The sequence below is a fragment of the Rhinopithecus roxellana genome, chromosome 12 (assembly GCF_007565055.1).
Source record: "Rhinopithecus roxellana isolate Shanxi Qingling chromosome 12, ASM756505v1, whole genome shotgun sequence".
NCBI lineage: Eukaryota > Metazoa > Chordata > Mammalia > Primates > Cercopithecidae > Rhinopithecus > Rhinopithecus roxellana.
The window spans coordinates 87871880-87897052 of NC_044560.1; the positions used below are offsets into that span (position 1 = coordinate 87871880).

General features: G+C 49.4%; 1 protein-coding gene across 1 annotated transcript in view; it reads right to left on the minus strand.

Annotated features, from left to right (window-relative positions):
* GRIK3 (glutamate ionotropic receptor kainate type subunit 3) overlaps positions 1–25173 on the minus strand; it is a 238654-nt gene that overhangs the window by 12435 nt on the left and 201046 nt on the right. The window contains exons 11-13 of the mRNA XM_010352665.2: positions 17132–17355; positions 11703–11821; positions 9000–9217 (exon numbers count right to left, since the gene is read on the minus strand). Of these exons, the coding sequence (XP_010350967.1) occupies positions 9000–9217; positions 11703–11821; positions 17132–17355 (561 nt within the window). The remainder of the gene's footprint in view (positions 1–8999; positions 9218–11702; positions 11822–17131; positions 17356–25173) is intronic.

Sequence of the window (25173 nt, forward strand, 5' to 3'; positions counted from 1 at the left end):
TCTCCCACCTCCCCAGCTATTCTTCCACCTCAGTGCTTCCTGTGGCCCAGGTTGTGCCCCACTCAATATTCTTGCCCTTAAAAATCTTCCTGATGTTCAGCTCTTCCGCCTCCCCAGTTGTTTCTTATTTTCTGGAAAATTTCCAATAAGCAGATTCTTCTACCTCCAATTTCTTTTACTCCCTCTGTTCCTTTCTCACTCTTCTACGCCATCTCCCCAGACTCTCCTGTTGTAGAAAGCTCCTAGTGATCCCCATCTCTGGTATTCATACCTTTGTGTAATCCCCTCTTCTTGAATGTGGGCTGACACTAGTGACTTGCTTTTAACTCCCCACAAAAGTGATGGGATGTCATGTCCAAAATTAGGTTACAAGAGACTGTGACTGGTACTCTCTCTGGCTCGTCTCACTCTGATGGAAGCTGGCTGCCATGTTGTGAGTTGCCCTATGGAGAGGTTCCCAGGGCAAGAAACAGAGGGCAGCCTCTGGCCAGCTATCAGTGAAAAACTGAAGCCTTTAGTTCAGTCACCTGGGAGGAGCTGAGTCCTGCCAACAAGCATGCAGTGAGCTTGGAAAACATGCCTTAAAATAACTGTAGCATTAGCCAACACCTTGACTACAGCCCCATGAGGGACCCTGAGCCAGAGGACTCAGCGAAACTGCCTGGATTCCTGACCCACAAGCTGTGAGACAGCAAATGTTCTTTTAAAACATGAAGTTTCAGGTAATTTGGTATGCAGCAATAGATAACTTATACACCCTGTCAACCACATACTCACATAAGCGACTTCTGCTCCCAATATAGTTGCTTTTTCAAATAATCATCAATTCCAACTATTCCTGTAATCAAAGTATCCTAGTCCAGTCATCCCTGCTTTGCCAGATACACATGTTCCTGATACTCTACCGTCCTGGTTATTGGAACCTAAATACTTTTCTCCCTCCAGTGATTGCAGCTCTTCAGCATCCTTGTCTCTTCTGCTTTCCCAATTCTCCCTCTTCTACTAGAGGTGAGAACCAAAGGTAGATGAAGCAATTAGACCTCCTAATGTACCTGCCCATCTAATCTATCCTTCCATCCACCCGTCAACCCATCCATTCACCCATCGATCCATCCATCCATCCATCCATCCACCCACCTACCCATCTACGCACCCATCATCCATCCATCCAACCACTCACCCACCCATCCACTAACATATCTGATCATGCTACCGTCCACACACCATCTACACACTAGTTAATTCAACTACTCTAACTATCCACCTATTACTTATCTATCCATCCATTTAACCATCTATCCAACCATCTATCTATCCATCCATCCATCTGTTCTCTTACCTACCTATCCATCCCCCAATCATTCATCCCTTTCTCCTCCTCACCCATCTTACCCACCTACTCTCCCATGTCACCCACCCTCTCAGTCATCCATCCAATAAATCTCAAGTCCTGAGAAAAGTAACTTGACAATGAATCACTCAGGAAGCCCCACCTACTCCTTCTGTCTCAGAATGGGATAAGAACTTCTCTTTCTCTAAACTCCTCCTTGTATCCTCCCCATACCCCAACACTTTATTCCTCTTATATACAAGCCTGCCTGACACCAAACCATATGCTCTTTCCAGTAACACAACACCATAGATGGAGACAGAAAATTCGGTTGGGGGCTGAAGGGAGTGTTGAGGCAGATGGGCTCTGAGGAAAGACACAAGAAAGGCACCAGTGGGTAAAGGAACTGAATGAGGAAGATGGGAAAGGACAACAGAGAGCTTGGGCCAGTGGAGATGGAAGGTGAAAACAAGGCATGAAGCTGGCTGTGACGTTAATTTTAAGAGACTCCTGGCTCCAGTACCAACTAAACTATTATCTCTATCACCTTCAGGTAGATGTGTCTGAAATCTGCTTTCCTAGAATGGTCCCCACTGCCCTCGTCTTCTATCTTGGGGCCCCCATTCTCAACCCCATCTGCTCATGGTCTCTGCTTCCCCTTAAGTGCTGTCCTTCTGTTCTTGAGTAGTTCAGTGATTCTGGGGCACAACCCTGAAAAGGTTCCTTCTGGCATGTCTAAGCAGGGATAGATAAATCCAGGGCCCTTCATGGACCCCCAGGTTCCTCTCTCCCATCTCTGAAAGAGTTGCCAGCACAGGCCTGAGTTCCCATCACTGGCCAGAGCTATCATCACCACCCCAGGGAATAAAGTGCCACATACCTACAGCTCCTGTGTCATCCTGCCTGTCTTGACCCTGGAGAGAACCTTAATAAGGGTTGTTTCAGGGCTAGTCACCCAAATCAACTAATGGAATCATCTGGAACAACCAATACACGGCGGTGTGCCAGGACAGAGATGCTTTTTTTATCAGTAAAATTGGCAAGAAAGTAAATTTCAGGCTCACGACTTTCAATTCCAGCCTCCTCAAAGAAGCAAATTGATTTTCCCTGACTGAAGATACTTAATCTTGAGAATTTAACATTTCTGTACAAGAGAATGTATATAAGTCTCTCTCTATATATAGCAATTCAAAAGGGAGCTGAGTTTCAGGGAATGTGTGCAGAGATGCAGTAGCAATGGGATTGCATACAAGATCTTGGGTGTTTTCCATACTGGAAAGGAGATCTTCTTCCATATTAAATGGCTTTCTTATCTCTGACTGTGGAATCTTTGGCCTTACTGGATCCATGGACTTGAGCAGTTAATCATTTCTCTTGGGTCATTTCTATGGAGACAGGAGGCCTCTTTGGAGTCCACTGCCTCTGCCAGCTGCTACAGGGCCCCTCGTAAGGACAGTCTAGCTCCTTGCTCACCCCCCATCCTGGCAGCGGCCCCTGTTGGCTGCACATGCCTGAGGCTTGCTTGTGGGGGGCTGCAGGCTGGGGGTGGAGGTAGTGAGAGGGGTCAGCTCTACTACACTCTGGTGTCACACCAGCTTGGACTCAAATGCCAGCTTCTTCTGTGACCACAGGCAAGTGACATCACCTCTCTGAGCTTCACTTTCCATATCTGTAAAACGGGTGTTGTAAGAGTACCTGCTACTTAGGGTTATCGTGAACATTCAGCAAGACAAAGTGTGTGAAGTGTTTAATACAGAGCCTGCCTCTAAGGCTCTATAGGTGGCCGGAGTCACTCTTTTCCTTTAAGGCTGCTTAATTCTCCTTAAGGCCCAGTTTTCTCATCTAGAAACGGGAGAAAATTCTCTATAGTGCTGAGTTGCTATGGCACTTAAAGGGGTAAAAACTCAAATGCTGACAGGGGCCAGGCAGGGTATTGAAGTAACTAAAGAAGGCTGGGTGGGAGTCTGTAAACTGGAGATAAACATTGCCTCTTAGCTGCTGAGAACTGCTGCAATTGATGTTTTTAAAAAATATGCATATATTAATAAGCGATGTGTGGCTCCTCCAAATCACATCTATGGGCTGCACAGGCCTGTGTATCACCAGTCTGCAACAGTAAACAATAAAAAGTTAGCATTCACTGCATGCCTACTTTGTGCCAGGTAATGCTGTGAGGTAAATACACGAATTATCCCATTTGATAATCTCAAGAGCTCCACAAAGTGGGTGCCCATTAGCTGGTCATCTCCAGTGTGCTCTGGTTAAGTAATCTGCCCCAGGAGGGAACTTCGGGGCAAGAGGAAAGTGTCCAGCCTGCTTCTTTGGCTTGTGTTCAGCCAACCGGAGGGCTCTGCAGAAGAGAAAGCCTTTGACCTAAGTCCTCCTGTATGCCTGGCTCTGGGCTAACCACTGTACATACAGGAGCTCACTGAACCCTCTTGCCAATTGCTGCATGGTGAAAATAAGTATCTATGTCATACAGGGGAGCATATGGAAGCCCAGAGAAGTGAAGTGACTTGCCTAAGGCCACCAGCAGAGACATCACCCCAGACTCAAATCCTGGTCTGTCTGACTTTAAAACTGATGTAACTTGATGATGACAGGCGGCACCACAGTGAATTTTGCCTGGGCATTATGTTTTGGTCCCCCTACCTGCTTCTGCTTGAAGGCAGGGCTAAGGCTGTATGTGAGAGAGGCCAGCAGATGGGTCAGGAGAAGCTGGAAGCTGAGTTTGAGGAGCATCTTCCTAGGCCCTCCAGCTCAGGGAAGGGTCTGTCATGTAGCTGGGAGGCAGGGGGTGGGCCGGGCGACCTCTCTGAGAGCATGCCCAGGTCAGATGCTAGGACTGAAGCTGTGCAAGGGGGAGGGCCTGACAATGGCCACGGGCCCAGGGAACCTGGCATTCTCGGGCCCCTAGTTCCCACTCCTTCCCTAAGCCACTATCCCTCTCACCTGTTATGTGCTCCCCCACCGCCAGCACTGAAAAAGGTCTAAGTGCTTGGAAAAGCTGTCTTCCAACTTCCTGTCTCATCAAAGCTGTGTGGCCTTCCCTGCAAAGAACACGCTTTCCCAATGTTCTCCTTTACATTTTGCCTACATATTTTTACAGCCAAACAGTGCTTTCAAAGGCCTCCTTTTTCATCTCCTAATTAATTTTTATCTTCCAAGACGGAGGAAGGACAACACAGGAGACGCTGTTTGTGATGTCTGCTGCTCCCTGACAACTCTTCAAATGAAATTTCCTTTGGAATGATGGGGCTGCAGGGTGGGGGCGAGGGATCGAGAGACCCCCGAGAGCCCAGCGTCCCGCTTCCTGCCGCTGTTGTCTTTGGACAGAAACAGGTTTTCTCCGCCTTGTGAGTTCTACTCTCAGTCAGGGCGTTTTTTAAGACTGTGTGCTGCTTAACCAGGAACATGCTAACCATAGAAATCAAGTTCATCTGTCCTGCACTCTGGACCTTCAATAAAGGCTGCCCGCTCGGTTCTTAGTCCTCGATATTGTCTCCTGCACTTGTGCCACTTGGCTGCTGCCATCTTTAAATTCCATCCTTTCACTCAACAACAGCATCCACTCAACGTGTATTATTAGAGCAACTACGATGTGCCAGGACTGTGCAGGGCTGGGTATGTGGTCAACTGACTGTAGCTTCACTTTTCCCCAAATGCCTCCTGAGGACTGTGCCTGGGTCCTTAGAGAAGCCATATGAACACAGTGATCAAGAGCATAGGCACTAGAGCCAGGCTGCTTGGGTTCAAATTCCAGTCCTGCATTTCACTAGCTGTGGGACTTTAGGCAAGTCAGTTAGCCTCTCTGAGCCTTCCTTTCATCATGTGTCAAATGGAGATGATGATAATAATCTACCTTCTTGGCTGTTATTGAGGATGTAATAAGCAAATACAGGTAAAGCGTTTGGAATGGTGCCCGGCACAAAGTGTTCATTAAGTGTTACTGTTATTGCTGACTTTGCCAATGTCTCCCAGACATCTGATGGCTCCTCCTGGAGCTGCCTCCTGTTCAATAGTAGTGCAGCCTTGCCATATACTCTCATGGGCAGGGGAGGACCACCTCTCAAGGAGAAGACCCTAGAGTGGATGTAGGGGAGGGCACTGTGCGTGAAGACAGAATGTCTGACCTTGTAACCGGCTCCACCACTGATCTGCTGTGTGATAATGGGCTGGGCCTGTTTCTCTAGGTTAATCTCAGGTCTCCTTCCAGCTCTAACCTGCAAACATTCTGTGCTAACCAGGAGGCTATCACCTGGTCTGGAGGAAGGTCTAATTGGGAAGTCCAACTACAGAGGGCAAGGGGGTGGCAAGGCAGGGAATTGGTTCATCCAGGGACCTTCAGCGGGGGCAGGGGGTAGTGGGGCTTCTAGCTCATCATCTGAGGTGGGGGCAAGTTAATGTATCTACATTCAGGCTCTTCTCCCATAAGTAACAGTCCCATTGCTGCTGCTGATGACAGGGAACCTGGGCAAGGAGAACTTCACTTGAAATAAGGCAGGAGACAATGTGGCCAGGCATAAAGAGGAATTAATTGACCATAGGGAGAGCAATAAAGTGGAGTTGGTTATGCAGGGGGTGTGGAGTTGTTGTTTCTGACCCACAGACTCCTGTGAGCATGGGCCCATGAAGCCCCAGCATCCCAGCTAGGTGACAGCATTTGTATCTCTCCTCTGCCCTCCTCACTGTGCCATTTGCAGGGAAGGTGGGTGAGGGCAGAGGAGGCTGTGGGAGGTGCCGCTTGATGCTGAGGGCAGCAGCTCAGTGGGGAGCTGGGACTAGGTTCTGGGAAGCCAATCTGAGCATCTTAGCATGGAGGGAGGCAAGGACATCCAATCAGCAGCAATGAGCCTGCACCAGGCTTATTTATGCCATTTCCCTTTGATCGGGAGCCCTACTTAGAGATGGGCTCATGCGTTATGCATGAGACATGCTCTGGCACAGTCAAAGGGCTGGGCCACAGCCTGGGGATAGGCATGAGCAGGCAAGCATGTGTGCGCACACACACACACACACACGCAGACACATATGCATGCACAGTCCATTATGCACACACACACACCCAGAGACACATTCGTACGCATGCATGGACCATTATACACATACGCAGACCCCCCACCACCATACAGAGACACATATGCATACATGGGCCATTATACACACATACATGCAGACATATATACGTGCATGGATCATTATACACGCACACGCAGATACATATGTATGCGCAGGCCATTATACAGACACACAGAGATTCATGCATGCATAGGCCATTACACAGGCATACACACACAAAGGCTAGTATACACACACATGCATCATGCATAAGCGGGCCATTACACACACACACAGGCCCATCTGCCCTCCACTTATCTAGACATACCCATGCGGATATCCAAGCAGACAGACACATGTATTTTCTCTGTACACATATACATGTAGACCTTCTGGTACACACTTGTACCCATTCACTGGCACATGTCCACATGCTCATATCACAGACATGCATCACCCATATGTTCAAGCACACATACACATAGATGCAGACACATGTCCAAGCACAAATACACACATGTCCCCACATAGGCAGAGTTGTGCACAGGCACATGTGTGCACACACACACATGCACATTCCCACATATTATTTACTGCTACATGCACATGTGAAGCCATGCATGTATACACATCCTCACCTACTCACTCAGGCGGGAACACATACAGAGTCCCATAGTGCCCCCAACATGCCTTTGATAATGCCGTTGTCTTCCCCTCACTCTAAATACACAGTAGTGACCTCTTAAGCAAGTCAACCAACATCCCTCTTGGCAACATCCAAGAGGGAAGCTCCTTTCCTCCCTCACTGTCTCTTCACTACAAGGCTGTTTCCAACCTCAAAGAGGGACATGGTGGGGGCTGGGTAGCAGGGAGGGGAGAGAGTGCTGGGGGACTGCAGTGCCCAGGAGGTAGAAGGCTTTCCCACCCAACCCCTTCCCTCTCTCTTCACTCAGGTCCCACTAGAGGCTCCATCTATCATTCAGAGGCTTAGCTAGGAGGAGGCAGGGGCTGGGTGATGGGGAATCAGAGCCCAGAGGAAAGGAAAATACGCCAGGCTTCCATTCCAGGTTGATTGAGAGCAGTTGATTAACAGATAAACATATAAATAAGTGGGCCTGCAGCCACAGAGTTCCTAAATCCTAGTCATTTCCGAGAAACAATTGGAGCAGTGGTTCTCCAAGCATGGAGCCTGAACCAGCAGCCACAGCAACACTTTGGAACTTTTTAGAAATGCATTCTCGGCCCCATCTAGACCTCCTGAATCAGAAACTCTGAGGTTGGGGCCTGCAAGCTGTGTTCCTTTCTTTTTATTTTATTTTAGTTTTTGAGATGGAGTCTTGCTCTATCACCCAGGCTGGAATGCGGTGGCGCGATCTCAGCTCACCGCAACCTCCGCCTCCGGGTTCAAGCGATTCTTCTGCCTCAGCCTCCCCAGTAACTGGGATTACAGGTGCGGCGCCACCTGTAATTTGTATTTTTAGTAGAGATGGGGTGTCACCATATTGACCAGGCTGGTCTCGAACTCCTGACCTCGTGATCTGCTCACCATGGCCTCCCAAAGTGCTGGGATTACAGGCGTGAGCTACTGTGCCTGGCCTGCAAGCTGTGTTTCAACAAGTCTTCCAGGTGATCTGAATGCACACCCAGGTCTAAGAACCACTGGCCTAAAACAGGGGCTTCGAGGAAGGCAAGCCTGTTTATCACCTGGCTCCTCCAGCTGGGCGTCCTGGACAAGCCACTTAGCTGCTCTGGGACTCAGTTTCCACACGTGCAAAGTAGAAATAATTCGAGTATCAGCCTCCCAGGATTTGTCACGAAGATTAAATGAGGCCCAGGATTTACTACAGGCTTGGCCTACTGTGAGATCTCAGTGGCAGTAGCTACTGTTATTACTACTTTAATTTCTGGGAGAACCTTTGCAGCTTTTGGTTCTCGGGGCCAGCCAGAGTCTCCTAAGCCCTCAGCTACTTCAGTAGAAAGTGGAAAACATTAGGGCACTGAGCCAACACTTCACAGAGCAGGAGGAGCAATGAAATCATGGCCAGATACCCATTAGAACGGTCACTTGAGCAGGTGACAGGGACTTTATCTGCTGACACCAGCATTCTTAGAATGTAACATGCTCAGTAATGTCTGTAAACACTTGTTCAAGTTCTAAATCTCCTCCCTTCCTCTCAGGATTTGGCCCTGCTGCCATCTCCCCAACCTCAAACTAGCTTCCTCGAGATGGATGGCATTGAGATCTGAAGCTAAGGCAGGGAGCCCCCAGGGCCTGTGTGTCTGGGCTGCTCCTCCCCTGTTTCCCCCTTCTCCAGGCCCCTCTCTCCACCTATCTCCTTCTTATGACTTAAGGAATCATAACACATTCACATTGCTCATCTCAGGCACAGAAACTTCTAGGATTCGTGTTGAGGCCAACCCATTTGGCCCACATCACCACAGCTCCCCAAAGTCGACTAGTCCAAACAAGGTGGGGCTGAGGCCTGGGGGATTCTGACCCATTGGCCATGCGTGGTTAGGGAAGGGCAGAGATGCCCTTTCCTCTTCTGCTCAGTAAAGGGTCTGGAGAGGATCAGCTCATGGTGCTGCAATAGGAGGGAGAGGGCCTCACCTTGAAGAAGGTCATGGTGGCCCCATCCTTGACAGCCCCATACTCGATTTTGGTTTGCTTGGCCAGGTCGTCAGCAGAGTCAATGGGTGATTCCATGCGCTCCACGGTCAGAAAGGCAGCCAGGTTGGCCGTGTAGGAAGAGATGATGATGAGCGTGAAGAACCACCAGATGCCACCAATGATGCGTGTGGACAGGGCTTTGGGCATCAGCTCAGACCCTGGGCGAAGAGAGGATATAGGCAGTCCCTTACAAAATCCAGACTAGCGCTGCTCAAGTCCCCTATGTTATGGATTCCTCTGATACTCTAATGAAAGCTAAGGCCCTTTCCCAAGACCAGTGGTTCTCAAAAGTGTAGTCCCTGGACCAGCAGCAACATCATCACCTGGAATTTGTTAGAAATGCACATTCTTGGGCCTCTCCCCAGCACTCACTGAATCAGTAATTTCTGAGGGTGGGAACCAGCAATATGTTTCGAGTAATCTCTCCAGATGATTCTGACGCAGCTGAAATTTAAGAATCGCTCTTCTAGAACAACATACATTCACATTTCACAGGCTCATCAAAACCTCAGATGTCTAACCATAGACCACTTATGTGGTCCCAGCTTAAGAACACCTGGGAGTCAGGACCCCTGGGTTCTTGAGTGAATCCTGCTCCCAACTCTCAGTGTGATCTTATGCCTGATACTTCCCCTCTCTGCAAAATTCTGCAAAACATGAAGAATTGTCCTTCCTCTGTCCCAGCCTCACATAAATACTGTGGTGCTGCAATGATATAATTTGAGAAGAAATTGCATTGGAAATACAAATGGTATACAAATACAAGATTGCTATGCGGTGCTTTGCAGGAGGGGAAAAAAAAATCAACACGTTTTGAAGCTCTTTGCCGAAATACATCACTTTTCTTCCCCAACCTTAGGTGTGGAGCACAGCAGAGATGATACCTTCTAACTGAAGTAATTAACTAGTTGGCTTTCAAGAGATTTAAATTTCAAGTGACTCCTGAACTTTCCAGAATATTTGGACCTGCAATCTGAAAAGCGTCTGCTTTGATATGGATGATTTTTTTTTTTCCTCAAAGAAGTCACTCAAGGGAGAGTTTTTCAAATACATAACTATTTTTCTCTCTCCTAATCAAAACCACACGGAGAATACATCAGGGGCCAGTGCTTTGAATAGCAGTAGGAGGTGGAAGAGGAGAAGCTATTACTGCATTGAGGGGCTTCCAGGTCTTTCCCAACTGTCACCGAACAAAGATGATGGACAAAAAAGCAAGGTGAGGCTCCAGGACACGCATTAATAGCAAGGACAGATTGAGGCACTTCCCTTGAAAGTTGCCTGTCACTTCCTAGTTGCTAGAGACCACTGAGGCTCCGTGTCCCCTCCCAAACCGGACACTCCCAGCCTCCCCAGCAGGCTTTGGGCTGCTCTCAGAGAGGGAGCAGCTTATTTGAGTCACCTGATTGGTGAATTCTGCCAGGCTTGCCAGACCTCTGCCCAAGTCCCTGCCCTGGCCTCTGCCATGGCCGAGAGGTTTCTCGCATGTGGGACAGATTTACTTTTTTCCTCTCCTCCTTCATTCAAGTACCCAGCACAGAGCCTGGCATGTAGTGGGTGCCCAGGACACATTGGGATAATGCCATTCGCTCATTTGTTTGGCATTTGCTGATGGATGTCTACTGAGGACCAGGGTTTGTGAAGGTTATACACAGATGACTGAGGGACAAGGACATTTTCTCTGTCCCTTGAAGCCCCTTCCCTGCCTGCCCCCTAGGTAGGTTGCTCAGTGAAACTCTAACAGGCAGACACTTGTCTGCACTCCCTAAGATAAGAGACTCTGGACATGGGACTCCACCTGCAGAGGCAGTGAGCACATGGCTTGTGGCCAGCAGGACCAGGGGGTGGTGTCCTTCCTGGGGGTCTTTCCTGGCTGGTGATCCCCTCTCCCTGTGCCTGCCCTCTTGCTCCCTACTGTCTCTGCATCTGACTCCCGGCAGTTAGAGCAGGTGCTCTGCTTTCTGAGATATTTGAGTAGCTGCAGATATTTCTAAAGCACATTGGCCCTCCTTCCAGAGGATGTAAGAGAATTGCATCCTTTTGTGTATCTCATCTTTGAAGCACTTGGGCTGAAGTCCCCAACTCAGCCATGATCCTTCCTACTCTTAGGAGCCTCACAGCCAAGCGGCCACGGAGTTCCATCCACAGTGTATCCTGAAGCTCTTTTAGTGCATTTCTGCCCTCCACTCCCAGGGCCACCACCATGCTCAGGTCTTATCACCTCATTCCTGCAGTGGCCTCCCACCCAGCCTCCCTGCCTCTGGTCTCCTTCCATCCACAGCTCAACTTGCTCAGCTGGATTGTGTGGTGATGAGGCCATGGGCAGGGTCAGCTGCAGCCAGTAGGGTGCTCTATGTCCACCTCAGCTGGAGCAGGTGGTGAGGGATGCGTCCTGCATGCCCTGGGTTGGGTGGTTTTCTTAGCTTCAGACCCTGAGCCAGCTCCAGCTAGAGTGGAGGTGGAAGTTGGGGGTCTGGGGCAAGGGCACAGAAGGTTGGATATCTCTGTGTCTCCAACCTTCTGCTGGCTCATCAGGGTCTAAGGCTGCCCCTAGAAGTATGGGCTGGCCCTGCTGATGCCAAAGAGGCTGAAGACCTGCTGGGGAAAGGAGACCCTGGAAAGGGAGGCCACGGGAGAGGTGCATACCTTGTTGCATCAGGGATCCCATTCCAAACCAGAAGCTGTTAAGCAGAGTGAAGTTATTTTCCACCACCTCGGAGCCAGGGTTGCAGGGGTGAGCATCGTACCACTCATAAGGGCTGAATCTGGCACAGGAGGAGAGGGACAGTCAGCCTGGGAAACAAGGAGCATCCATGCCCCAGCAGGCAGTGGTTTAGCAAACACAGCTGTGCCAGCCGCCTCAGTATCAATATCCTCATGGTTCTGCTGGGAGGCAGGGCAGGGGAATTTCTTCTTGTTCTTTATTGTTAGTGCCCTTTTCTGGTTATAAAGGTAATTCACCAGCATCTCGTAAAATTAAAAGTGCACATGCCCTTCAGCCTCCCAATTCTGCAACTCATTACCCATCCCAGGAAAAGCACTCTTACAGGAGCACCAAGAGAAGCACACAAGGGTGTTTATCAAAGCATTGTTTGTCATCGCAAAAAACTGGAAACCACCAAAATGTCCTTCAATAAAGGAATGATTAAATAAACGATGCCACACTGTACTGTGAAATATTATGCGGCTGCTAAAAGAGAATGAGATACTTGAGATGTGCTGGCGGGGAAAGATCTTCAACACATATTGTTGAAGATCTAAGCCATAAAAATATTAAAAGCAATGTATTAAAAGCAATAGAAAATAAGAACAATATGACCACACTTAGATACACAGATTCCTAAAGACATAACTATTCAGTGCTTTATGTATACTCATATGCAAATGTATACTAAAGGGTCTGAAAGGATCTCTAGATAAAAAAATCAGTGTTTACCTCTGGGGAGGGGCATCAGAACAGCAGAAGGAATTTCAGGAAGGCCAATTGCTCTATCTGCATTATATAAATTTTTAAAAGTGGGAACATGCTTTTGAGTTTTGGGCATAATAAAAAACCTTAAAAAGGGAAAAAAGCAGAAGACACATTTTATAAAATATTCAGACAGTATAGACGAATACAATCTGAAAGTGAATGTCTCCAGCATCCTATCCCCCGGAGAGAACAATGCGTTATATAATTTTTTAGATTTTTGTCTTTGAATATACAAATACATATATGACAGGGAAAAAATGATTACTTAAAGCCCCCTACTGCCTTCTAAGGAAGAGGAGTCCTGATGACTGAACTGAAGGGAGTTTTTGTTCACTGCGTGAGTTCCAGTTGAGGATATCTATGTTTAAAGAAGCTTGAGAGGTTGAGAGCACCCCGGAAAAAGTCCCACACTAGTGGACATTTTCTCCAGGTTTGTGGGGGAGGTTTTAGGATGCTGAGAGGACACATCTGGAATGGGAGACAAGTCCAGTGGAATTTTGTTTCATTTTTTAAAGTGCAATGCCCTTTAAGTGTGATGTTGTGACCTCTCTTTTCTGTCTCCCTTCTGAAAGCTGGAATATATTATACATTGATTTCCAGTGGTCATGTGGAAACAATTTTATTTTCATGAAGCGGGAAGATCCCTCAAATAGGAAATCCTAAAGAAAGGTTTCAAACCAAGACAGGGATCTTCAAAGGAAATGGCCACAAACTGGCTAGAGGCTCTAAAATCCACAGGGAAGAGATCTAGGATGGAGAAAGCAGAGATGAGAGGCTATTGCGAGAAGGGTTTTTGGAGAGAGCCTTTGGAGAGTTGAGTGTCCAGAGCTCCTGCTTCCTCTACCACATCGAGGGAGAGGGGCTTCCCAGGGGGCGAGGCAGCTCAGTGCCTGGCCCTGTAACTGAGCAGATGGACCTGGGAAGGGTGAAGGGCAGGGGTTGGGCTGGTGGGTGCTCTGTCAGTGGAATCAGGCAAGTCCCTGCTGCACGACACTGGCCTGCAGGCCCAGACACCACCAGGTCTCAGGACGCTGGGTCCACAGTGCTTCCCCTGGCCCAGATGGACCCATGCAGAAGACAGATCTAGCCCAGCCCAACTTTGACTCCCATCTTAGAAGGCAATGGGATTCCAACAGGGAGAGGCCATGGGGCACAGGCCGCTGGAGGACCAGGGGCTGAGTGGGTAGTGGGCCACGAAGGGAGGCCCTGCTGGAGGCGGCCGTGGGAAGAGCACCCACCTCTGAACACCCTGGAAGGTGGAAGGCAGACAAACTAAAGCCGATTTCTGATGAGATCTCCCGAGTCCTGCTCTTTACATGTACCAGGCACACATACACAAATATATGACATATATGATACTTTTAACAAAAAAAAAAAAAAACCCCTATCATACTACTACACTGTCCAAGAACTTTGTTTTTCATTTAATGTTATCAGCCTCTTTTCAGGTCAGTTCTTCCAGATCTACCTCATGCTCTGTAACCACTCTGCAGGTATCTCTAACCATGCCTTGACTGATGGGCACTTAAGCTGTCCTCTCTTTCCGACTGTGGTGCACTCTGCTGGAAAAGCATCCTTGGACACACCTCTGTGGGCCCTGATGCCCAAGGGTGGCCTTGTCTTCTGGGGCTTGGCTGCAAAGGCTTTCTAGATTTGGGAGAATGCTAAAGTGTGGCTCAATGGTGATGTTTCAACAGGACGAAGTTCCAGGGGTGGAACTGCTTATCATAATAAAAATAACTGGTTCTAGAATGGGCTTCTTGGCTATCAAATGCTGTTACAGGCTGGGGTCCTCACCACCTCCTGAGAGGTGAAAGCCTGCAGGGTGCCCATTTTACAGATGCAGAGGCCACAAGGATCCTGCAGTCAGTGGGACAGAGCGTCCAGGCTCTAACCCTCCTCGGCCACAGGAGAGAAGAGGAGTGGGATGGTCGCCGGACAAGGAGGGAAGGTGTCACCTGGAGTTAATGGCGGATCTTGGATTTGTAGCTTGTGGCTGCAAGAGCTTCTCCAGTCTTGAGAGTAAACAGGAGTTAGAAGTTGACCTGGAGACACTCTGTCTCCACAGAGAAGGTGACGTTCCATCCCCAGCTGGAGTGTGGAGGTGTAGACAGGGCATCCACTGTGGCCAAAGCTCTCGCTTCCTTGGGATACTCAACCCAGATTTGGCTGCAATGTGGCTCCCAGGAGCTAGATGGGCTGCTCACCCTCAGCCCTGCCTTCTGGGTCAGGCACTTAGGATCATCCCCTGTCACGAGTGCCAACTGTCCTGCTCTCTGCGGTGAGAAAGCACACCCTAGGCTCCCTTCCTGTTTCCTTCTACCTCACCGGCATGAAGTCGAATATCTTGGTGGCAGCGAAAGGCCTTGTGCAATGCCTGGTCCCCAGATGTGGGCCAAACAGACCAGGCCAGGCCAGTGTGCAAGATGGACAGTCCCGTGCCAACCTGGAGTTGTCCCAGAGTGGACCTGGACACCTGCCCACCCTTCCCAGGCCCTATCTCTTAGAACTGTGGGCAGCTGTGTCCAGATCTCCTTCAGCCAGCATGGTCACCGGGAGTGAAGGGGAGATGGCCGCATTCACCCTACAGATATGTTGTGCTTGATCCTGCCAGTGTTATAAAAAATTCAACTAGTGGCCACACAGAAAAACCGAGAGACATCACATAAAAATCCAAATCTCTCTCTCAAAATCATGAGCTCTGCAACATTGGCCCTGCATCTCTGCCTGGTACAACCTGTTGGAGCTGAGCAGCGGCTGCCCCCTTCAGCCAGGTGAGCTCTCCAGGATGCCTTAGTCCCTACCACTCTCCACTGCCTATCACTATGCCTGCTTCACTCCCTTTGGCCCTGGCAGGTACTTGCGTTTGCCACCCTTGGACCGGTCTGGGTTTGAAGCCCAACTCTGCCAAAGAAATGCTTTCTGATTCTGGGCAATTACTTAACCTCTCCAAGCCTCAGTTTCTGCTTCTATAAACTGGTGATAATTATACCCATCTCAAGAGGTATGAGTGGTGTTGTGTGGGTGCTGGGCAAGGTGACAAGTGCACTCTGAAGCTCTTCCTAGCTCTGTGGCCAAAACTCTTCTCCCTCTCCTCTCTTCTCAGGGGTCTCCTATCATTCCAGCAGCTCTAGGAAATCCATCTCTTCTAGAAAGTCTCCCAGCCTAACCTTGGGAAGGAGGCTCCCGCCTTCCTAGCCGGGAGGCAGGGTGGGAAGCAGGCGTGCTGGTGAAGGGCCAGGAATGAGAGGGGGATGGAACACACATCAAAAGGGCTGAGCGGATGCTGGAAAAGCCCGAAGAGGTGGGAGGACCACTGGAGCTGCTAAAATCACGGTGTGAGCTCTGGAGAGTGGCTCCTGGCTTTAAAAGGTTTGTTAGACCATTAGAGACAAGAGGCATAAATGAAGGCCCTTGGCTGCTGCTGCGCCCACCAGGCAGGGCGAGGCCAGCACAGCAGCTCCAGGCCTCTGGCGGCACAGGGCCTGGGGATCAGGACATTGCGTCACTCACAGCCTTCCCTTTAGTCTCTTGCAGTGTGGGAGGAGGGAGCGGAAGGGAGTGAAGTGGGGGGAGGGCGGCTTTTAAGGAAGGCTCTGGAGAAAAAAAAAGGCTGAAAACGCCAAGTCGTTGGATCTCAAATTGCCTCTCCAGAGAAGTCTCTCTTTGCACTTTGTTAGGATTTAGAGAAAAAAAAAAGGACCAGATCAGGGGCTGGGGCTGGAGCCCGGAGAGAGAAGGCAGAGGGCTCCGCTGGAAAGCCGTGGGGAGCAGGCCCCAGCAGCCACCAACCCGGGGCAGGGGCGGACCACTGGACGGAGATGTGGGTCATAGATAAAAGGCTTGGTGACCCCCACAGTCAAATGCTGCAAGTGTCACTTATTGCTTGTATGACCTTGGCAAGTGGTGAGACTTTCTGAGTCTCAGGTGTCTCCCCTCCAAGGGAGGCTGTAAAGTGCAGAGCACAGTGCTTGGCAAGCACTGGGTGTTCACCAAACACTGGGCAAAACCTGTCCCCTAGTGACCTCCTCCTACCACCCACCAGCAAGGGTGTGCTATGTCTACTTATGTGAACAACAAAATGTGCAAGCATGTTGCTAGCATGGAGCCCAGACAGGAATGTGTGTATGTGTGCCTCGTTTCTGCATGTGGGGATGGTGTGAGTTTATTGGGCACTGTTCCTCCTGCTGTTGTGGCTTGGATAGACACATCCTGTTTTCCAAGTTCTAAGCTACCCACTGGGCCACTCAATGTCCTGAGTCTGCTGCACCAGGTGCCTGACTCAGGTGGTGCAGCTTTGGGCAACCACTTGACCTCTTCAAGCCTGCTAATGGGACCTGAGGTGCAACTGCCGCATCTCAGGGTTATAGACACAGACCAGGGTGACGACCAGGTGATTCAAACCTGGGGGTGGGGAGGGACAAGTCATGGAAAGTTCCCTGAGGGATATAAAGGAATCTGAGCCATAGGGAGTGGAAGAGGAGTGGGCATAGCAGTGGCCTGAGCCTTGGGCCTTCTGTGCCAGGGGCTGAGGAGGTAAGGACCTGCCTGGCCCCTAAACCTTCAACCTTGGGCCCGACATCTGGCCAAGGAATTGCCTTACCTGGCGATGACGAAGAGGACACAGCTGACCCCCAGGTAGGCGAGGAGCACATACATCCAGATGTCTGGGGACAGGGGATTGAGGAAGGAGAAGACGCTGGGGTTGGTGCCATTGGGCTTTCGATACAGGATGCTCACACCGAGTGTCATGAAGGGCTTGGAGAAGTCGATGGCCTTCTCTCGAACATGGGTGATGGTCAGGGGGGCCACGGCCAGATCTGCCTTCTGAAATCAGACACAGAGAGAGAGAGAGACAGACTATGAGCAAAGTCTCAGAATAGCGGGAGACAGAACACCCTTGCTGGAGGAGAGATGAGGGTGAAGTCAGTTGTCCCAGCCCCGGGTCACTAACTGCTCTTCTGTTTCCACATTTACTAACCCTCCTTGAGGGCCAGGTCAGGGTGCTGGGGAGACAATGATGAATTCAACTTAACCTCTGCTCTCTAAGAGCTCATGGTCTTGAAGAAGAGAGTGGTGGAATAAACATGCAGAGAATGGAACTCTATTAAAGCTGTAACCCACGTGCTCCCTTCTCAAAATGGTGCTTTGTCAAATAAATACAGTTCAGTAACCCAAAAACATTCAAAAATAGCTCATGCTTTTTATTTGTGTCTTTCAAAACCACAAAGAGGACACAGAACGCACCATAATGCCTATTTAATTCTGCTTTCCTCTCCCATCCACTTCTCGACTGCTTCACCACATTCTGGATATTCTATATATCCTAAAAGCCCTCCAAACACAAGTTGGGCAAAGATAATGTCCTCCTTGGGAGAAACTAGACAGGCAGGCTGGGTGCTGTGGCTCATACCTGTAATCCCAGCACTATGGGAGGCTGAGGTGGGAGGATCGTTTGAGCCCCGGGGTTTGAGAATAGCCTACATTTCATAGTGAGACTCCATCGCTACAAAAAATTGAAAAGTTAGCTGGGTACAGTGGCAAGTGCCTGTAGTCCCAGCTACTTGGGAGGCTGGGGTGGGAGGACTGCTTGAGGCTGGGAGGTAGAGGCTGCAGTGAGCTGTGATCGTGCCACAGTACTCCAGCCTGGGCAATAGAGTGAGAGCTTGTTTCGAAAAATTAAAAAAAAAAAAAAAAAAAAAAGGAAACAAAAGAAGCAAATCCAGGGCCCTTATTAGTAGGAGGTGGTGTGGAGTGGGAAAGAAGGGGGTGGGGTAATATTAGGAATGCTATGTTAATAAATTTTAGCCCATCACAATTTTAATAAGGGGAAGAATTCAAGTTCGATTCTTTGGTCTGAGCTTTTCCTGATTAGAAATCTAGATTCCCTCATTCCCATCTCCTCTTTCCAGGACCCCATTGGCATCCTCCCCGACAAGGCCCCAATTAAACCACTTCCTGCTTACCACAGTCCCTCCTTCAGCCCCATGCTCTGCACATCCCACACTGTTTAGGATGTCCTCTTCCTGTAGTCTCATTCCCACCACTGTCTGCCTTCCTCTGCACATCCTGCCTCTTCCAGAAACCCTCCCTCGCAGCCTCCATCTCAACTTCCATGAAGCCAGCTCTGTTCTGCTTGAATGGTGGTCTGTGCCCCACGTGATCTTGTGTCTGACCTGCTTATGTGCCTGTGAGTTCCTGAGTGCGGCTGGAGCTGGGGCGGAGTCTCTGCTTCTTTTCTCCATCCCCAAGCCCTATCTCAGTCTCTGGAATATTTGTTAATTAATAACCTTCCCCTCTGAGAGGCTGCCCCTGGGGCTTCTGTGGATATTTACATTTCAGAATGTGAACTAAGTTATCACTTCCCTTCCTCACGTAGGACAGGACAGAAAGGGAGGCTGGGGTCTAACAACCAGCATTGAAGACCTTCTCGGCAAGGGGGGAACCTCCCTCTGAAACCCCTTTCCAAGGCAATGCCTCTAGGTGGCCATCCACTGACTTGGTCCAACTCCATTCAACCACTCATTGTGTCATGAAATTCAACAGACACCAGGGATACAGAGCTGACCCAAAGACATGACTTCTGCCCTCATGGAGCTTACAGTCTAGCAGGGGAGATGGTCATTAATCAAACTGTTAATAAGGGTATCTGCTAACACTAGCTCTGACTTCACTCATCTTAGAACAGGAACTAGCAATCCAGTCAAAATCAGATGTCAAGGAGGGAAGGGCTAGTATGGGTGGAATCGCAGCTTCTGGACAGCTCTGCAGGTGCTCCCGGCTGGGAGCAGCTGGGAAACACAACTTTGACACTGCCCACCCAATGTTTCCCCTTCTAAAGCCAGCCCCCACACCCCATCATTGACACTTGGAGTCGAAGGATTTGATGACCTTCAGAACCTGGGAAAGATGGAGGAGGAGCAGCCTATTATAAAGACTCTTTCTTTTGTAAATGTCTGAATGTGTGAGTTGGGATTTGCCTGGCTGAAGGCAGAAGAAGAAGGAATGGGGTAAGCTGCTGCCACCCCAGCTCCCGGAGTCCTCTCAGTTCAGGTGTGTACAAAAGAAAGCAGAAAAACAAGAAATATCAGGGAGGGTATAGAGTGGTGAGCAAGAGACTGAGTCCCTGGTGTCATGGAGCTTCCAGTTGAGTGAGCTCTTGCTGGGGCTGTAGACAGCATCCTTTGGTGGGGTGGGAGCCTGAGTGAGATACCCTGAAAGGTTCCCTTCAGTCCTAAAGATCTAGGATTCTCTGTAATGTTGATGTGACAGAGATATAGAGGGCCCTTTGATTCCAGAACTTGGCATCCCCAAGTCCTGTCCCTTCAAAGTCCAGTCATGTGCTGCCTAACTGTCTTGGTCAACAGTGGACTGCATATACAAGAGTGGTCCCATAAGATTATAATACTATTTTTGCTGCACTTTTTCTATGTTTAGATAAGTTTCCATACACAAATGTCTACAGTATTCAGTAGAGTAGCATGCTGTACAGGTTTGTACCTAGGAGCAATAGGCCATACCATATAGCTGAGGTGTGTAGTAGGCACTACCATCTAGGTGTGTGGAAGTATAGCCTATGATCTTCCAACTACGGTGAAAATGCCTAATGACATTTCTCAGAATGTATTCCTGTTGTTAAGTGATGCTTGACTGTATATTGCTTTGGGAGGTTCTGTTCTCACTCCAAAGTCATTATCATTGCTCAAAATGCCTTTGGAACTCGTCTCTGGAGATGGAGTGGATTCTTGGGAAGAACCTCAAAGTCAATGGTGGTGATGAATCTCCCTTTGACTTTTGATGGCAAGTTGGATAAGAGAGTTACGGCTGGGGGACTGAGGTGTTTGTAGCCAACGATTATTCCAAGGGCTGGTGAGAAAGCTAATCACATGGCCACAGGTGATTGGCCTTCTGGTCAGCCCTTCCCCCAGGTTCTCTCAGAGCCTTTGAAACCTCCCTGCCATTCTTCCTGCTCTTTGGTTTTAATGGGGTCGGGAGACCAAGGCATCTACAGCATTCTGTACCTACGCTGGCAAGACAACTGGCCAATATGACCTTCACTGGGAGTTTGGATCTGTGTTTTCTCTTGGGCTTCAGGAAGGCTGGAGTTCTCCACTTCGTTTCTGGTTAAGGCAGAAAATACTACATTTCACCGTTGGTTACGATTTCCCTGAAAAAGGCATTATTTTGTCCAACTTCCCTTGAAAGATGGGAACAGATGTCAAGCCTTTGCTGTTTCAGTTCATTACTCAGAATGAAAGGCCCAATCTTGGCAGGCTCTTCCCACTTGTGCAAGTTTTCTTTGAGGATGATTCATAAAATCATAGGCTGTCAGAGCTGGATGAGAGAACTTCAAGTCTATTCGAGGAATACATCTATTCCAACCCCATATTTTTTTTAACAGAAGGAAACTGAGGCTTGAAGAGAAGCTCCTTGGTCTTTTCTATAATATTTACAGCAATCATATCCTTGAACGACATCAAACCCCTGACTTGTACAACACTTTCATTGGTCTAATGGGTGTTTTGTTAGCCCTCCTGCCTCACCGAGGACCTTTCTGTATTATTTCTAAACCTCTGGAGCAGGCAGAACGGTCTTCCCAGGACACTACTTCATCCCCATAAGCAGCTTTCCACTTACGAAGAATCTGTTGGGGCCCTCCTGGCTCCTCCTCCTCCCAGTCTCCTCTATCCTTGCATGAGGTCACCTGGCCCCACCTACTCTATCACACCCTTGAGGGTAAGAACAATTCAACCTGCTATAGCTCCATCTTTTGGTCCTCAGTCTCCAGATACCCTGGCTGCTGGTTGAAACCTGCCTTGTACTCCAGACTAAAACCTGGACATCTTCCTGCCAGGAATGGGATTGGGTCTGTGGTCCCAGCTCTAACAACTTGTCACCGATCAGCCTTCTCTTAGGACAGGGGTCCTCCCAAGGGTCTGAGATCTGGCCTCTGACTCCCAACTTGCTACCTGTATCTGGTGTCCCTGCTACAAGCTGCCTGATTGGATTCCCAAGTATAGTCCCTACCAGATTCCTCATCTCCGTTTTCTGCCTCTTACTTGGGATCCCCATCGAACATGCCAAGCATGACTCAGCGTACTGCTTATGCTGCCTATGCCTATGCCATCTTCCCAGTATCCCTGCCAGGTGGTCAACATCCTCGCCATATTCCAGATGGGGACAGGGTGGCTTAATCAGGCTAGGAGGCTTGTTTAAACTGGTAAGTGGCGGAGCTGGTACTTGGACCCAGTTCATTATGATCTCAAAGTTCAACATTTTACCACTCTACCATGCAAGCCACATGTAGTGGATTGAATTATGTCCCCCCACATTATGTTCAAATACTAACTCCTGATACTGGTGAGTGTGATCTTATTTGGAAATAAGGTTTTTGCAGATGAAATCAAGTTAAAATTAAGTTATACTGAATGAAGGTGGGCCCCAAATCCAATGACTGGTGCCCGTAAAAGAAGAGAAAAAGAGGAGGCTTTCTCTCGTGAGCAGTGGCTCATGCCTGTAATCCTAGCACTTTGGGAGGCCGAGGTGGGTGGAACACTTGAGGTGAGGAGTTCGAGACCAGCCTGGCCCACATGGCGAAACCCCATCTCTACTAAAAATACAAAAATTAGCTGGATGTGCTGGCATGCACGTGTAATCCCAGCTACTTGGGAGGCTGAGGCAGGGAAAATCTCTTGAACTTGGAGGCGAGGGTTGCAGTGAGAAGAGATCATACCACTACACTCCAACCTGGGCGACAGAGCAAGATTCCGTCTCAAAAAAAAAAAAAAAAAAAAAAAAAAAAAAAAAAAAAAGAAGAAGAGGAAAAGAGGATGCACAGATACACACAGAGAAGGCCATGTGATGCTGGAGGCAGAGACTGGAATAGCAGATACAAGCCAAAAGCACCAGGGACTGCCAACCACACCAGAAGACTGGAGAGAAGCATGGAACAGGTTCTCCTTCAGAGCCTCCGAAAGGAAACAGCCATGCTATCACCTTCATTTCTCATTTCTGACCTCCAGCACTGGTGGTTCATGGCCATTTGATGTGGCAGCTCTAGGGAACTAACATACCTGCCACTTAGACCCTGTGCAGGATGCATGGGGCTCCTTCCACAGCCTGCTGCTGTCCCCACCCTAGCACCTGTCCTACTCTGAAGGGCAAGCTTCATGGTTGGACCCACTCTGCCTTGTCCTGAGCCCAGTGTTGCATTCCTAGAGACCTGAACTTGACTCTGGCTCCTGACCATGGGGCTTCCCAGCATACACTTCACATTGCCTGGCTTGGAAGCCTTACAGCTGCAGAAAGCTGCTGGTATACCCTTGCCACCTCCAGGTCCCTCTGCTGCTTCCACAGCTGTCTAAGTAAACCAGCCTCACTCCTGCCATGCATATGGGACTCTTCCCCAGGGACTCTGCTGGCATCCCGCCCACCTCTCTGGTATGTGGCATCATGGAATTCACCTTCTGCTCTTTTCTCAAAGTGGTGTTTCTCCAACTAGAATCTGTCCCTATCCATGGTGCTAATTAAAGTAGGTCAGGACTTCCTAATGCCCTTAGGATAAAAAAATTCTTACTAGGGTTGCTTACAGCCATGCATTATCTAGTCCAGTGCTGTCCAACAGAGCTTCCTGCAACGATGAAAAGGTTCTCTATCTGCACTAACCAATATGGCAACTGTGGGTCACACGTGGCTGTCAAGCATTTGAAATGTGGCTGGTAAGGCTAAGGAACTGAATTTATACTTTAATTGAATTTTAATTAATTAAAGCTTAAAATTAAATAACCCCCTGTGGCTGGTGGCTGCTGCATTGAAAGGCTCTCCCACATTTCTCACACTGTCCTCCCCTCCTCTCTTCCTCCCAGCCTTCCTGCAGCCCCTCCGATCCATGTTCTCTCTCTTACCTCTGGATGCTGCACATGCACTGTTCTCCACCCGGAACCTCTTCCTCCCCAAACTCTTTGTCTAGTGAATGCTGACTTCTGCTTCAGATCTCAGCCCAATCATCGCTTCCACAGACACAAGCCTCAGAGGAAATCAGGACTCCCTGGTGACTGCTCTCATCGCACCAGGCACTTGTCGCTCCCAGCACTGATCACGGTTGTGATTTTAGAGGCATTGGCTGATTCTCTGGGTGTTTCCAACCCCCCCGACCATAAGCTCAGGAGAGTGAGGCCAGAGCCTGTCACCTTTTCACCGTTGTGTGCCCCATGGCTGGCACAGTGTCTGGCACATAGTAGGCCTTTCGTAGAGACTCTGTGAATGAATGAGTAGGATGTTGCTGGTTTAGACGAGGCACCCAGCAAGCGTGTCCTCTGAGTCAGCTCGCAGAGCACATGGCCATTTACAAGAGGATAAAGCAAGTCACAAATGGTGTCTGTGGCTGAGCCACAGCCTCCAAGCTTAAGAACACACTGTGTCCCTGAAGGGCCCTGGACATGAACCTAACAAACCAACACCCTGTACAGTCCATACATTTGAACAGAGGGGAACAGGTACTAGCTCATTCATAAGTGTCAACTGATGGGTCAACTACTAGTACCTGTGATTCATTCACTGGTTTCCTGAGCTGACAGCAGCCTCACTGCCTAACAGTGAGGAAAGATGTGTGTACCCTTCCTGGGCCTGAGAGGATATAGCCCAGTTCCTGAGACCCAGTAAGCTCCATCCCTGTGCCTCTGTCCTTCGGGAAGAATGGGTAGGTCTTCTCTGCTTCATAGACCCCATAGGGGTCACCAGTTTGGAGGCACCATGGGCTCCGTGTCCCATCACTGCAAGTTCTCTCCCCACACCTCATTCCCTGACAGTCGTATTAACCCAGACAGGGCAGGGCCTGCCCGAGCACAGCCCAAGGGAGCTGAAGGCACTGAGCCCCCCTGCCCCCAGGCTAGGTCCCGGTTACACACTCCTGTGGCCCCCGCACTGCTCCTGTGTGCCTTTATCACTATGGACTTTTTATTTGTAAGCCACTGTGGGATGCCCAGCTCCTCTGTCAGGATATACAGTCCAGGAGCATGGGGAATGAGCTTATTTCACTCACTAATGTGTCTCTAGGGATTAACACAAAGCCTGGCACAAAGTAGGGGCTCAATCAAATTTTGCTGAAAGAATGAGCATCAAAATACCCCCAAGGGTTCTGCTTACCCCAGCCTAATGGGCTAAGCTCTGGCCTCAGGTCCTCTGCACTAACTCCTGCCAGTTCACCCAATCCTGTCCCCTGCCCGCCTCTCTCCAGAGTTTAGAGCCTACTGCTTGTGCCCTGGCCCCTGAAGAATCCACCTGAACATTGCTACTCTTCTTCCTTCTGACCTGTCAGTGGACCCTAGCACTGATAGCCTTCACCTGCCCTCATTCCCACCTCAGAGAGGTCCTGGTGAATTCTCAGCTCCACAGAGCTCCCCAGTCACTGCCCTGGGCAACCTGGCTGGCCTGGGGAGGGTCCACCTTTGGAGCCCATCTCTTTCTCCTGCCCCCAGGTGAGCTCCCAGCATGTCCAGCTCCAAAAAGCCCTGCTCTAGGCTGGGGCAGTGGGATTGGGTGGAGCCTTCCTTGGCATTGCAGATAGGAGTTGGGGCCAACACATGAAGGCCAGAACCAAGGTCTAGTTCCTAGTTAAGAGGAAGACGGGACACAGTGGGGGCAATG